Genomic DNA, 14067 nt, shown 5'->3' with positions numbered 1-14067 from the left:
CTAGAACTATCGAATTCTAGTGTTGGACAAATCGATAATCGTGATTGGGCGCCCTTTTTTAAAATTTCAAGTCCATATCAGAAATGAAGGTAAAACTTTATTTTTGATACTGCTAGTAACGGTGTTTTTATTTATTTTCAGTGGAAAACTGAAACCGGGGATTCAGGGGACATATTTTATAAATCTAAAATAGTTAGCTCAACTAAACATTGTTTTAACGGGTGTATTATACCCGGAACGACGCCATTTCATTTGGATATATTATTTACACAATAATTTTATTTTAGCGTTGGCCTTCTTTTTTGCATTTGTTAAATACTAGATAAACCCATGGACATTCGATGTCCAGGTGCCCGGCTCTTTCGCGTGATGTGTGTTTTTCGAGTGATAACAAAGAACATAATAACCAAGTTGATGGTCTTTTCGATTGGAATGAACGGAAAAGGACACAAACAATTAACAGGTAAAACAGAGAAATTTACAGAATAAATGCTAGGGTGCACCGGCGCGTGGGTGGACCAACAAAGTGTTTACCAACAAGTAAAATAAATAAGCTAACACTATTTCGTACATTTAAATATCAACAGTGTACAACTATCGAGTGTGAGTAGGTGTTTTCATTTTGTTTTTGTTTGTTGCTGTGGGATTGATGTGACTAAGCCTGCAGTCCCGTGCTCCTAGTTCCGGAACCCGCTCCAGAATCATTGCCATTACCCACCATCTCTTCATCGCTTTCAATGAACATTTTCATAAATTCGCAGCACTTGCTGTGGTAATTTGGCAAGGCAGCGCATTCGATGCTTCTCAACAGGATTCGACCAAAAGTGGCAGCTAAAAATTATCAAAAAATTTTACAAAATAATACAAAATAAAGGATTAAAAGCTTAGCCAACTCACCGACTTGATGCATATCATAGTAGCCACTTTCGATGCCCACGCGCAGGAACATGCACAGATGCATAAAGACATTCCTGTTGGGCGGACTGAGCAAATCGATGTAGTTCATGGCATCCTGCTTGCTAACGCTGCTCAGCAGGTTCTCCACAAAAGGCTCCAGCAGGGCCTGATCCGGTAGGTCCAGTAAAAGTAACAAAGCTTGAGCAGCTGTCTCCACGCTTCCAGCTGTTTTCATAAGAAGGTTCTTGCTTATAAATGGTATTAGCCAAGATAGATACAAACTTACGGAATGGATCCTGCGACCAGGTGTCCAGCCAGTCGCGTACCGCATTAAAATCGGGCTTGAGCTGATTCCGCGATTCGTAGGGAGGGAACGCTCCCTGCTGCTGGGCACCCTGCTTGTAAAGATAATCAATCAGCAGGAAGAACTCCCTTGGCATCGTTACACGATAGTGGGGCGAGTTGTTGTTCATCTTCAATGAAAGATATTTATTAAAAAAAAATGGGAACCCACTCGATTAGAAAACCATTTACCAGCTCCTTGATCTGACTCTGTGAGTAATCGCTGAGTGCCCGATCGGTGCGACACATCGTCTCCATGGAGAGGCCAAAACAGCTTGGCTGATAATCGCCCGTCACTGTGATGAAGATATCACGACCATTCTTCACATGCAGGATGAGGATATCAAAGTTATCATTGGTCCGGATCTTGCGCAGCAAGCTGGAAATGCTCCGGACATCAACGTGCATATTTAGCCAGATGCTGCGAGCCGAATCGATGAGTAACGATCCCTCCCGCGGTTCAATCTGCAAGTACGGTTCACAGATGGAGTCCATGTCCTTCTCCTTGAAGCTGTAATCCACCTGCAGCGGGCAGGTGTTGTAGACGTTGAAATAACTCGTGCTGGGCTCATTGAAACGGACGCGACCAAAGTCAATGATTGTCTTGTCCACCTCGATCTGGGGCTGGTTATCGTTTTCCCGCTTATCGACCGCCTTGAGGACCTCCTCCTGGACCCGCTTATACTTGGCCTGATCGCGGGTCTTGATCTTCACATGGAACACCCCATAAACGGGCTTATGATCGCTCTGACGTATCTCCATGATGCTATTGTACTCCAACAGATCGATACGGGTGCCCTTCCACAGAATCCGATCGCAATAGGACGGCAGCCGTTTCATGTCGTAGTTGTCGGTGTTGGGTTCAAATTTGTACGTTGGCTGGAAATTGATGTCGCCCTCCGAGTAGCCAACGAAGCATTGGTTATTACTCATCTCCTCGCGCAGCTCGTCGTCTATCAGCAGTAGCTGGGGATCGGTCAAGGGTCCGGGTTGCGGCTCACGTTCTTTCAGGCGATAGTTCAGGTCACCCAACCAGAAGATGTGGCTGCCAAAAAGAAAGGGATGAATACATCTAGCAAGGTAGTTGCATAATAAACACCACAGATGTACTTCCTAAACGTTGGGTTTCCAATTACCAAGTTCAATAAACCCCATCTGGCAAAGATACTTTCCCTCCACTATTTTCCTAGCCAATTAGCACCTCAACTACTACTTTGAACTCAATTCTATGACTTACTCGTGATCATTGATGGTTCGTCCGTATTCAAAGTTCATGCCTGCGACGATGCCCTGATAGTCCTGGTTTCGTACCGCCTTTTGTCCCGAATGGGCCGCCAAGTGGGAGTTGATGAAGCAAATGTTTCCCTCATTCAATTGCAGGCTAATCCCGACTCCGCCCTTATTCCCAAGTGCATTGAAAATCCCACGAGTCACGTGATGGCAGCGAACATTCAGAATTTGTTGCTTCAATGGCTCCCGAACGATGACGATCAAAAATACGGCCATCATGCGGTAGGATTTGAGGATGGAGTACTCCACACCCGGATACATGCTATTGATCATCGTTTGTCTAATGGCCAGACATGGAAAGAGTTAGAAATTTGCATTTTGTAATAATCCCTCAGCCACTCACATCCATTGGGCGTCGGCTGCGGCCTCTGTGGAGCTCAACATGTTCTTGGCGGGCACGTAGAGCTCCTGGATACCGATGGCATAGATGTCAGGTGGCTGCTCGCTGCGGGACAGCCAGCTTCTCAGCGAATCGCTGCCATTTAAACATTGCTTGTTGTTTACATTCCAAGTGGCGCAGTATATTCTAAAGGAGGGATTAGATTGAGATTAATAATTGAACCAGAGAGTGGTAGAAACTACTCACCTAGTGTCCTGATAGATCATATACTCGCTCTCGCGCTTCTTTAGCTCCTGTTTGACTTCGCCAATCTGCCGGTAATCGTTGAGCCACCGAAAGTTGAGCACCGTATCCAGGTGGTTGGCCGTCATAAGCGCCTGACAGTTGACAACCTTGGCGTAGAACTCCTCAAAGTTGGCCGTCTCCGATGGATAATAGTAATACTTGATGGGGCCCTCTTCGCCGGAAAACAGATCAAACTGCTGTGCTGCTATCGAGCTCTTGTCATCTGTTAATAATGTTTGAATATCAATTGAAGTAGATGGACAAATATTTGCAAATCATTAAGCCCAGGGAGCTTGCTGCAGCTATCCGTATGTCAACAAGCTTGCACAATCTGTTGGCTGGGCAGCTATGAGTGCTCCTCGGGGGTCTCCTTACCTTGGCGAAACTTGAACTGGTCATCGATGGCGAATACCTTGCTGATGACCAGCTCGTTCACGGAGCTAATGGGTGTGCGTTGGCAGGAGAATGCTACGATGGCATATGTGCCGCCCGATTCTGAGGAAACCAGCACCAGTAGCCGCGTGACATACTCCGGGCCCTTCAGCTGATACGACTCGAATATCTGCATCGAGAAAGGGATTCTGATTAGCGAGGGTTGACTGTCGTTATCTGCCCGATAAGACTACTATTTCCCCCCCTATAAACACTCAAAGGGGATGTGAAAATCTTTGAGAGACTAACGTCTGTCAGAGACTCGGTTGGTGTTTATTTTGGCGTGGTCCTTGCCAGATAGCAAGTCCACAAAGCAAACATCCGATAATAACCCCACTCTTATGTACAAAATTAAATTAAAAGCTATAATTGTGACTTCCTGAATGGGAACTCTTTGTATTTTGGCTTACGTAGAGTATCTGCTCGTCTTTTTTGAAACGCTGCTTGACAATGTTCAGTGTGGATTTGGGCGGGACTGAAGGATCTTCTCCTGCTGCTGCTGATCCATTGGATATGGTGTCTCCCACTATCTCCATCTCGCCAGGCGGATATCTTCTTCCTTAATGCTTAATCTCGGAATGAGGACTAATACTGTGGGTTTTCCTCTTCTGCGTCGATATGGATATATGTACTATATGGAACTTGGACAGTTGGCTGCTCGCTGCTGGTGCTTCTGCTGGTGTAGTTGTTGTTTTTTTTTTTTGCTGGCTTTTCTATTTATAGTTAGCGCGCTCACCCAACGATTATTATTATTTCCCCCGGATGGGTCGTGGTTTTCGGTTCGGGGCAGCGTTTGAGGGCTTCTTGTTCGGATTGCAGGTGCTCCGAGGGCTCCGGGTGCCGACCCAGCTCTTGGAGGCCCTACTGTAACTGTAGCCCGCCTGGCCCGCTTGTAGTCGTAACCTGGCCCGCTTGTTTGTTTGTTTTTGAGTTTTCAACGTTCAAGGTGGGTGTTTTTCTCACGCACACACTGACACCAGGCACACGGACGGGGAGCACTTATTCATCGGCGGACAATGACAACGGGAGGCAATACGAAACCGAGTCTCAGTTTCCAGGGCACAAACGGAGGGCTAACAGACCAGCAGGCTAGCGCGCTAAAATAGGCAACCTCCGTTGCTCATTATTTGCTTTGAATTTGGTTTCGGATATTCTGCTGCTACTTGTTGTTGTTGTTGTTCTTATTAGAGATGGGTATCCATTATTGGTAACAGCCTTAGTGACTCAAAAGTACCATTGTTCGTCCCACCTCTAAGAGACTGAAAAGTAGTCGCGGTATTTTTCAGGGCCATCTCTATATTCCGATAACACAAAATTAAAATATCGATCCACGGTTTAGTTTTTTTTCTAGGAACATGTTTCTAGGAACAAAGATTTAATTTAAAACGAATTTAGAGAATTAATTATAATATTTTTAAGATTTTTCAACACTTAAAATATAGGGGGACTATCGGACATAATAGTGTTGCAAAACTCGAAAACAGCTATTGAAAACCTGTTAAGTGAGACCAAACCGAAAACAACAGAAAATACTATAAAGAAAAAAAACATAACGATAATACTTCGATATAAATATATATTTTCGACTAATCGGAATATCGCGGAAAATTATAACGCGAAAAGCGAAAAACGAGAACTCGCTTGTAAATTAAAGCCGCGAATAACCATCCGCTCCCAACCGCAAATGCAGGCTTTTACAGACAAGCTGAGCATCTTCGGGATTTTCGGTAGACGCGAGACAGAAGAATCGAAAAGTTAAAGCGAGGCGAAGAAGCGAAGAAAAGAAGGCATACATACAGACATCAAGCGCACGTATACGTTGCGAAGGAATATATGTATCCAAAGAGGTGTATGTGTGCGTGCAGCTTCTAGCGAAGATTGTTGGAGCACTCGAGTGGAGCAAAAGGGGGGCTGCCTGGAAAGAGACGCGACTGATAGAGAGAAAGAGAGAGGGCGCTATGGACGGCGGCGCTTGGGTGTTTTGGGAACAAAGGCGTTAAAATGATTTGGCACGGAAAAGGAGTCGCCAGCCGCAGCTAGAGCAAAAACAGCAACGACGACTCCGCCAGCCCACTGTGATATATTATTTGGATCCAGCCCCAGCCGAAAACAAGCTCGTACGTGTCTGCATGTGTGTGTATGTCTCCGTCTCCCGTCTCTCCAACAAAACGCAGAAAAAGACGCACACACACACACACAGCGAGAGCGACCAGACAAAGTGAATAATTCATTTAAGGTAAATGTTTACAACAAAAGCAGAAAAAAGTATAAACATTTAGGAGTTTGAGTGTAAGCGTGTTTTCGTGCGCGTCTGCGTGTTTTGTTCTATGTGTGTGTTTGTGTGTAACAGGCGCCGCCATTTTTCGTTCCCTTGTAACGACCATTGTTAGGGTTGGCTGCCATCCCAATAATGGTAGTTTACCTGGTTGTAATTACCCAAAATTTTTAAACCAACTGGTCCCTTGAATACCCTGATATTATAATAAGAAGTATACAATTTTGTTTAAAACAAATTTTTACATGGGAACCTTGCTAATTTTGCCAGAGACTTGGTAACCCTTTTTTATGTCTCTCATTGGCAGTGTTGCCAATTTAGCTATACAACTAGGTCTAGAGTTTTTCTAATATAAATCGTGCGGAACTAGACTTTAGGATAATGAAAAAAATTGTCTATAAAAATTACATAACATTTAATTATAAAACAATGAAGATTAGGACCCTGCTAGAAAGACAATAGTCAGCAGATTTTTCAAAAAAGATAACAAAAATAAACAATTCTAGCTGTTTTTCAAAAGCTAGTTTAGCTCTTTTATGTCCCTGGCAACACTGCCCATTGCGCATACTCTGCTATTCTCTTGCCTATCTATGTGTGTGTGTGTGTGTGTGTGTGTGTGTTGTAAACAGCTGAGAGCAATTTGCAATCGAAATCCATTCAGAACAATTTCGGGCAGCAACAAAACTTCATTTCCAGCCGTGTTCACATGCGTGGCTTGATGTTTATGTCTAATTTAACGTTAGATTATTATTCTTTCGTCCAGACAAATGTACACAAAACCCATTCTCGCCGGCGGCAGCATCGGTAAAGGCAGTAGAAAAAGTCGGCGTCGATAACTCGACGCGTTTTTTCCATTGCCATTGCCCAGTCCCAGTCCCAGTCACGCCAGTTACATCGTTGTACGCCGCCACGCCGCGCAGCTTCTCGCGAATTCCAAAAAAAAAAAGGGATATGCAAAATTGCAAATTACGGATCGCTGCGCATGCAAATCGATAATCCAAAATTTTTTTTGTTGTCTTCATCCGTTTGCCATGCACAAAAGCAACAATAGCAACAACATCAACCAAACATGAGCAATGTTTAATACTCTTCATTGGCTCTGTAAGTGTGTGTGTGTGTGTATATGGTTCTGTGAAATAAATATTAAAAAAAATATCTGTGAAAAATATGAGATTTTGCAGTGCAAGTCGTGGATCGATACGGCTTTTTGTTACACATGTGCTTGCCAAGTTAATTGATTTTTTTTTTTTCTTCATTTTGCGTGAGCGATGGAGAGAGGGAGAGCAGCGCCAGAACGAGAGGGAACGACGACCCCAGTTACACTTCTCGTTTGCTCACCTCTTTCATTTCGCTCGCGAGCGAAGCCGTACGAGTAAAAAAAAAAAAAATCAAATTACGCTCACAATTCCTTAGAAAAAAGTTAAATGAAACTATTGACTTTTAGTGCGAAATCAGCTGTTTGTTATCGCTCGTCTCCACCACCCCCCACCCTCCCCTAGGAACGTTTTTAATTTCCGGAAATCTAGATCCGTCCAGAAAGAGAGAGAGAAGGAGAGAGTGAGAGTGGCAGGGGTGGGTATCTGTGAGAGAGCTGAAAATAGTTTGCACTTGTCCTAGTCCTGTCCTGCCAAACATATGTATGCGCGATGTAGCCATCTCGCTCGGAATCGTGCAGTGGCAGTGCTGCCAGATGGTTCAAAGATTTGAATTTGAAAACAGCTGATATTTGCGGAAAAAAAGAAACAGATTTAATTAGTTCTTTGTTTGAATTTGCCCGCCACCAAGTACTAACCATTAATATTGGTTTCGTGTGTCCCACAGACTGTCTTGCAGAATGGTCGTCGGCTCGAATCATACGCGGCGCGGTGAAACTGGCAGCAGATATACAAGCAGCAACAGCTCCAGCAGCACCAACGGAGGCACCAGCACCGCCAGCAGCACCACCAGCGCAACGTCTTCACTAGCCACCTCATCGACAGCGTCGACGACAGCATCGCAGACCGCATCGTCGGCGTCGGCGGCTGCGGCTTTGTTGTCGTCAATGTCCCAAAAAGGTCATGTCCCACCACCACCTGCACCTGCATCATCCGCGCAGCAACAGTCGCAGCATCACCAACAGCATGCCGCGAACCATCAGGCGCAGGGCCACCATCATCATGGCCACTACCAGCAGCAGACCAGCAACCACCATGGCAGCCATAGCACCAATAACCATCATCAGACGAACGGTAGTGGCGGTGGATCCACTGGAGCATCGGTGGTCAGTGGGCTCAATGGTTGTAACGGCAGCGCCGTCAGCAGATTATCGCAATCCACGGGCATGTCGCCGCGGGAACTCTCCGAGAACGATGACCTGGCCACTTCGCTGATACTCGATCCGCATTTGGGTTTCCAGACCCACAAAATGAATATACGCTTCCGGCCCCTGAAAGTGGACACGCAGCAGCTAAAAGCCATTGTGGACGAGTTTATACACACGCAGAACTACGATGTGGCTATACAGCGGATTTACGATGGTCCTTGGATACCGCGCCACCTCAAGAACAAGAACAAGATTGCCACCAAACGTCTGCACGATCATGTAGGTTAAGATCCATATTCCAGATTAATATCCTCTCGAAATATTAGCGCTAAAACACATGTATTCCTCTCGATATTCTTTACAGATCGTGCGGTACCTGCGCGTCTTCGACAAGGACAGTGGTTTTGCGATCGAGGCCTGCTATCGGTACTCGCTGGAGGAGCAACGCGGCGCCAAGATCAGTTCGACGAAACGCTGGTCGAAGAACGACAAGATCGAGTGTCTGGTCGGCTGCATTGCCGAGCTGACGGAGGCGGAAGAGGCGGCGCTGCTGCATTCGGGCAAGAATGACTTCTCGGTGATGTATAGCTGCCGGAAGAATTGCGCCCAACTCTGGTTAGGTCCTGCTGCGTACATTAATCACGATTGCCGCGCCAACTGCAAGTTCCTGGCCACCGGCCGGGACACAGCCTGTGTGAAGGTACTGCGCGACATCGAGGTGGGTGAGGAGATAACATGCTTCTACGGCGAGGACTTTTTCGGCGACTCGAATCGCTACTGCGAATGCGAAACCTGCGAACGAAGGGGCACTGGCGCCTTTGCCGGCAAAGAGGATGGCCTTATGCTCGGCCTGAGCTCCGGCCTGGGCTTGGGCCTGGGCCTGGCCACCGGGGGTACTGGCTACCGGCTACGCGAGACGGATAACCGCATTAATCGCATCAAGAGCCGAGCCAACTCCACGAACAGCACCTCGAACAGTAACAGTAACACCAACGATTCCACAACGGCGAGTGAGAGCAGTTCAAACGGCGTGGTCTCGGCTGGCGGTGGAGGAGGAGCAGCTAGCGCTGGAGCTGGTGCAGCGGGAGGAGCCACACCGGCAGCTGCCGGAGCAGGAGCTGGAGCGGGAACGGGAGCAGCTGCCCCGGTAGCTGGTAAGGAAGCCACTGCTGCTGTCTCGTTGCTGGAAAAGAAGCTGCCCAACGTGGTCGTATCGCCATTGACGATGAAGGAGCTGCGCCAGAAGGGTATGACCAAGTACGATGCCGAGATGATAATGGCCAATGCAGCGTATCAGCAGCAGCACCACCACCAGCATCAGCACCACTTCCACCACCACCATCATCACCACCATCACCACCACCACAATCATGGCCAGCACGCCAGTACAGGTGCCGAGGCCACGGCCGCTGTGCAGGCCATGCAAAAGCCCGGTAGCGGTGGCACTTCTGGCACTGGCGCCGGCACAGTTGGAGGCGGGACAAGCGCTGCCGCCGGCGGAGCTGGCTCCGAGGTTAATGGTCTGCGCAAATCGATGCGCGTCAACAGCACCAGCAGCAGTATCTCCACCGCCTCCACGGACGAGGTAATCGCCACCGGTCCAATAACACCATTGCCCACTAAGGCGCCCGTGGTGCTGATGCCCCGATGCAAGCCGGCCCAGATGGCCATTGCGGCGGCAGCCATGCAACAACAGCAGCAACAACAACTGCAACAACAGCAGCAGCAGCGGGAGAAGCGCCAACTGAGACGCAGCGAGCGCCAGAAGGAGAAGCTGACGGACGGTGAGAGCAGCGACAGGGAGAAGGAGATCCCGGATCAGCAGCTGCCGGCCAAGGTGTTTATCCTGGCGAATGAGAAACCAGAAAAGCAACCACAACAACAACAACAACAGCAGCAGGAGAAGCGTGTGACGCGAAACAGTGCAGGAAGATCGGGAGGCGTTGGAGGAGGAGGAATGGTTGCCAGATTAGCCACTGCCCATAACAATAACATAGGAATCCATACATCTGCAGCAGCAGTAGGAGGAGCAGGAGTAGCATTAGCTGCAACAGCAACAACAACACCAACAACAGCAACAGCAACAAACAACAACAACAACAACTGCAGCAAAGCAACAACGATTACAAATTGTAATAACCATAATAGTAATAATAGCAGTAGAATTAATCATAATTCTAATCTTAGCGGTAGACTTAGTGTTAAATCAAAGAAGCCAGCACCAAGTGAGGCCTCGTCCACATCCTCATCCACCACCACATCCACATCCTCAGATCACCAGCAGCAGCAGCAGCAGCAGGCAACGCGTCGCAGTCGCAGCCACAGTCCCGCCTACAAGAAGAATCTACTGGCCAGCTTCGAATCGGGAGCCAAGGATCAACAGCCACAGCAGCAGCAGCAGGCGGACGATGGAGCTAATCCACCGGTCAAGCAGAAAAGGAGTCGCCGTGCAGCAGCTTTGGCGGCGGCCCAAAGCATTCACTGCGATGCTCTGGGAGTAACACCCGGTTCGCTATCATCGTTAACCAGCAATCCGCGCAAGAGATCCCAGACGGCGAGCACCACCACCACCACCACCACCAGCAGCACCAGCACCGGAGAGGCCTCCTCCAGCAGCATCATCAGCAACAGTAATGTGGAGCCCTTGCTGAAGACTCCGGAGCGTCGATTGAAGCTAACACTTCGCATGAAGCGTTCGCCCATTCTGGACGAGGTTATCGAGCTGGGCACGAGCCTCAGCAACGATCGTCATGCGGGACGCCACAATGGCAGCCACGGATCGGGCCGCAGTGCCGGGGGACTGGCTTCGTTGCATGGATCTGGATCGGATAAGGCGGCGTTAAATGCCAACAGCAGCAGCTCCAGTATCGGTAATGGCATCGAGTATGAGATCCTGCGCATGGAGGGCATCTCCGAGCATGGCAACGACGACGATGACGAGGAGGAGGACGAAGACGAGGAGGAGGAGGACGAAGAACTGCCAGAGGAGGAGGAGCCGAAGGCGGAAGAGCCGGAAGAAGAACATCAGCCACAGGAGGAGGAGAAACTGGCCGCCACCAGCTACTCCAAGAAGCAGAGGAAGAAGCAACGCAGCCGGAGCAGGAGCAGCCAAAGGAGATCGCCAGCTCCCAGCAGCAGTGTATACGGTACGCCCCAGAAGAAGCGGCTCCGCCTGATTTTCGGCAACGAATCCCACACCATAGACATTCCACCGACAGCCGAGGGACCGGGACAAGCAGGAGCCAGCAGCGGCGTCGATGAGCTGAACAGCAGCGGCGGAGCCGGAGGAGTGAGCGCCAGCGACGAGTCCTTTAATGCCTCGTACGCCAGCAGTACCAGTTTGACGGTGAACACCAGCAGCACCACTTCCTCCTCGTCTTCGTCGTCGTCCGTGGAGCCGGTGGAGTCGTCCAGCGGTGCAGCGGCGACTGCTGCCTCCGGAAGCGCCCAATCGCCATCTTCCACCACGAGCAGCTCCTTCCAATCGGCCTGCACCTCCACCACCAGCAGCAACATCTACTTCCCGAACGGAAAGCAACGCGGCGGCGACGGGGACTCCTATGGGATGAACTACTACCAGCTGGGGAAGTTCGGCAGTCCCGGCCAGGGACAGGCCATCGTGAGCAGCAGCAGTGGATCGGGAGCGGGCCCAGGAGCGGCCGCAGGCGGAGGAGGCACCACTGGCGGTGGATTCCTTAGCATGCCCAAGCACACCTTTGGGACATGCGCCCTCCTGGCGCCCACCAGTTTTGCCAGTCTCCAGCAGACTGCCCAGCAGGCGGGACAACAGCAGATAAAGTCCTCTTCCACAGGCGGAGGAGGAAGTGGAGGAGGAGGAGGAGGCGGCGGCGGAGGAGTGGTGGCCACATCCACGTCGGCATCGCATCATCATCATAACCATCATGGCCAGAAATAACCAACGACTGATCTCCAAGCAAATTGACTAAGCTCAGCTGCCATTGCCAAGAGAGGAGTAAGGAATCGGATAACCAAGAAGGAAGCGGCGGATACGGGGTTGCAAAATACGAAAGACGAGAGAAGACCAGAAAAGGAGGAAGCGGAGGAGGAGCCAAACAAGAACGAAGATCTGGAAGAGAGGAAAGTGAATGAGGGAAGGAGACTAAGGAGAATTGTTGCGCTGCTGGCGTCGTTGCCTCTGCTGCTGCCGCCGATCTGCAATCCTAATAGTGTCCTCATATAGACTTAGCCCTTAGAACATAGATCTAGCATCTAGCCACCATTATCCACCCCCCTCTCCCCAAATCCAAGTAGATCATCCTGTATTTGACCTCAAAAATCATCCGAGTTATATCCATACATATAGATATATTTTTTTTTTTATTGAGAAATATTGAGAATATTTTATTATTCAGCCAAAAACAAAACTTAAAACTTAAAACTAAAAACTTAAAAAAAAAAAGCAAAAACCAAAAGCTAGAACAGGCAAAATATTTGGAAATACCTGAATTATAACTTTCTTTTTTTGCTTTCTTCCATTTCTCTTTGTTCTCTTTCTCCTTTCTCCCTTTCGTCCTTTTTGTGTTTCTGTGCGCGTGTGTGTGTGCGTGCGCGTGCCTGTGCGTGTCTGTGCATGTGCGTGCGTGCTTGCTTGTTTTTTTTTCTTCTGCTGTGTGCTTTTCTTTATTGCAGATGGAAATTTAAAGCATAAAAGTAGGAAAAAGGATGGGGAAATAAAGCAGAAGAACAAATGCAACAACAACAACAACAGTATCTACAGCAGAAGTACCATTACCAACAACAACAACAATCGCAGGAGCAACAACAACATCCTGTGTAGCAGCAGCAGCAACAACAGCAGCGGCAACAACAACAACAACAATTTGTTAGTTAAAAAGCTAAGAATAGAATTAAATCGCATTCAAATCATGTACAGTTGAAAGAGCCAGGAAGGATAATCCGAAAGCCATTTAACTAACAAATTATTTCAAATAATGCCAGAAATGCAACAAAAACAACAAAAAAAGGAAGCAACAAATATATATATATATATATAAAAAAAGGATAATAACATCTTGCACACAGACACAACGCAATTAGCAGCGGTTTTAGACGCCTTACAACTAACGTTAACTTCATAAAAAAAAACCTTATATATATACAAGGAAAACAAATAAAATATATATATATATATACATATATAAAGGATACTTTAGAGAAAAAAATCCCACAAGAGCCAACAAAACAATAGAGCAGCAGCAACAACAACAACAACACCAAGAAGAATAAAAGCAACATATAAGCCACTTAATTAATAAAAAAAAAAAACAAAATACAAGGGGAAAATTATAAAGAAAATCTTAGAAAACCAAACAAATTTCACATAAATGTATATAACAAAAACAAAACAAAAAAAACAAAACAAAATGGAAAAATTATAAATTATTTAAAGAAAAACGAAAGTGAAGATTTAACTCAACTTGAGAAAAAATAAAAATAAATAATTCAAAACGAACCGAAAACCGTTTCCAGATGAAAAGTGGCCCCAAAAATAATTTCATTTTGTTTTCGATCATCCCCCTCCACCTTTGTAAAGCTCTCCATCATGCTAACCATGCTGTTGTTATCTTTTGCGTTTCCGGAAGAATCCGCCAAGATTTCAAAAATAAGAAACAAAAACAAAAACCACACACACGGCACCCACAGAATGTATTTTGGCTTACACCGATTCGATTATGTTTTCATTCATTATTTTATCCTATTATAAACGATAATATAAAGATTTGATTTTTTTTTTTGTCGTGCGATGCGATTATGATTATTTTTTTTAACGCATAAGTTTAGTTATTAGCGTACATTAATTAATTAATTAATCATATATTCGATATATTATATATGTAACTACTGTGTATTATTTTGTAAGCCACAACAAAAACAATTACAGCA

General features: G+C 47.0%; 2 protein-coding genes across 6 annotated transcripts; one reads left to right on the top strand and one right to left on the bottom strand.

Moving 5' to 3' along the window:
- Positions 1–114: 114 nt before the first annotated feature.
- On the bottom strand, positions 115–4800 carry Ocrl (Oculocerebrorenal syndrome of Lowe). Of its 2 annotated transcripts, none has more exons than XM_017240694.3 (10): positions 4323–4800; positions 3997–4262; positions 3530–3716; positions 3116–3377; positions 2873–3055; positions 2477–2809; positions 1432–2284; positions 1184–1370; positions 898–1122; positions 115–831 (listed from the first exon to the last, which is right to left on the bottom strand). In XM_017240694.3, the coding sequence occupies exons 2-10, from the start codon at positions 4120–4122 to the stop codon at positions 656–658; spliced, it is 2532 nt and encodes an 843-aa protein (XP_017096183.1). In that variant the 5' UTR covers positions 4123–4262; positions 4323–4800; the 3' UTR covers positions 115–655. The 2 variants fall into 2 exon arrangements, with proteins under 2 accessions (XP_017096183.1, XP_017096182.1); XM_017240693.3 differs by having other exon boundaries at positions 3997–4259.
- A 351-nt stretch (positions 4801–5151) lies between these two features.
- Hmt4-20 (Histone methyltransferase 4-20) lies at positions 5152–13636 on the top strand. Of its 4 annotated transcripts, none has more exons than XM_017240691.3 (4): positions 5153–5822; positions 7683–8442; positions 8528–10295; positions 12814–13636. In XM_017240691.3, exons 2-4 carry the CDS (start codon positions 7696–7698, stop codon positions 13059–13061), a joined length of 2763 nt encoding a protein of 920 aa, XP_017096180.2. In that variant the 5' UTR covers positions 5153–5822; positions 7683–7695; the 3' UTR covers positions 13062–13636. The 4 variants fall into 4 exon arrangements, with proteins under 4 accessions (XP_017096178.2, XP_017096180.2, XP_070133320.1 ...); XM_070277219.1 differs by lacking the exon at positions 12814–13636 and adding an exon at positions 10351–10800; XM_017240689.3 differs by having other exon boundaries at positions 5152–5822; positions 8528–12952.
- The last annotated feature ends 431 nt before the right edge of the window (positions 13637–14067 follow it).

The sequence above is a fragment of the Drosophila bipectinata genome, chromosome XL (genome assembly GCF_030179905.1).
Source record: "Drosophila bipectinata strain 14024-0381.07 chromosome XL, DbipHiC1v2, whole genome shotgun sequence".
In the NCBI taxonomy this organism is placed as follows: Eukaryota; Metazoa; Arthropoda; class Insecta; order Diptera; family Drosophilidae; genus Drosophila; species Drosophila bipectinata.
Note: the sequence above shows the minus strand (reverse complement) of the source record. Positions and strands in the feature narration are given on the sequence as shown.

Bases quoted from the DNA above. Each gene is read 5' to 3' on its own strand.
- Ocrl (XM_017240694.3), bottom strand. From the start codon at position 4,122: ATGGAGATAGTGGGAGACACCATATCCAATGGATCAGCAGCAGCAGGA. The intron at 3,378-3,529 runs GTAAGGAGACCC...CATTATTAACAG, and splicing joins CCAGTTCAAGTTTCGCCAAG to ATGACAAGAGCTCGATAGCA. The intron at 3,056-3,115 runs GTGAGTAGTTTC...TCCCTCCTTTAG, and splicing joins ATGATCTATCAGGACACTAG to AATATACTGCGCCACTTGGA.
- Hmt4-20 (XM_017240689.3), top strand. From the start codon at position 7,696: ATGGTCGTCGGCTCGAATCATACGCGGCGCGGTGAAACTGGCAGCAGA. The intron at 8,443-8,527 runs GTAGGTTAAGAT...TATTCTTTACAG, and splicing joins CCAAACGTCTGCACGATCAT to ATCGTGCGGTACCTGCGCGT.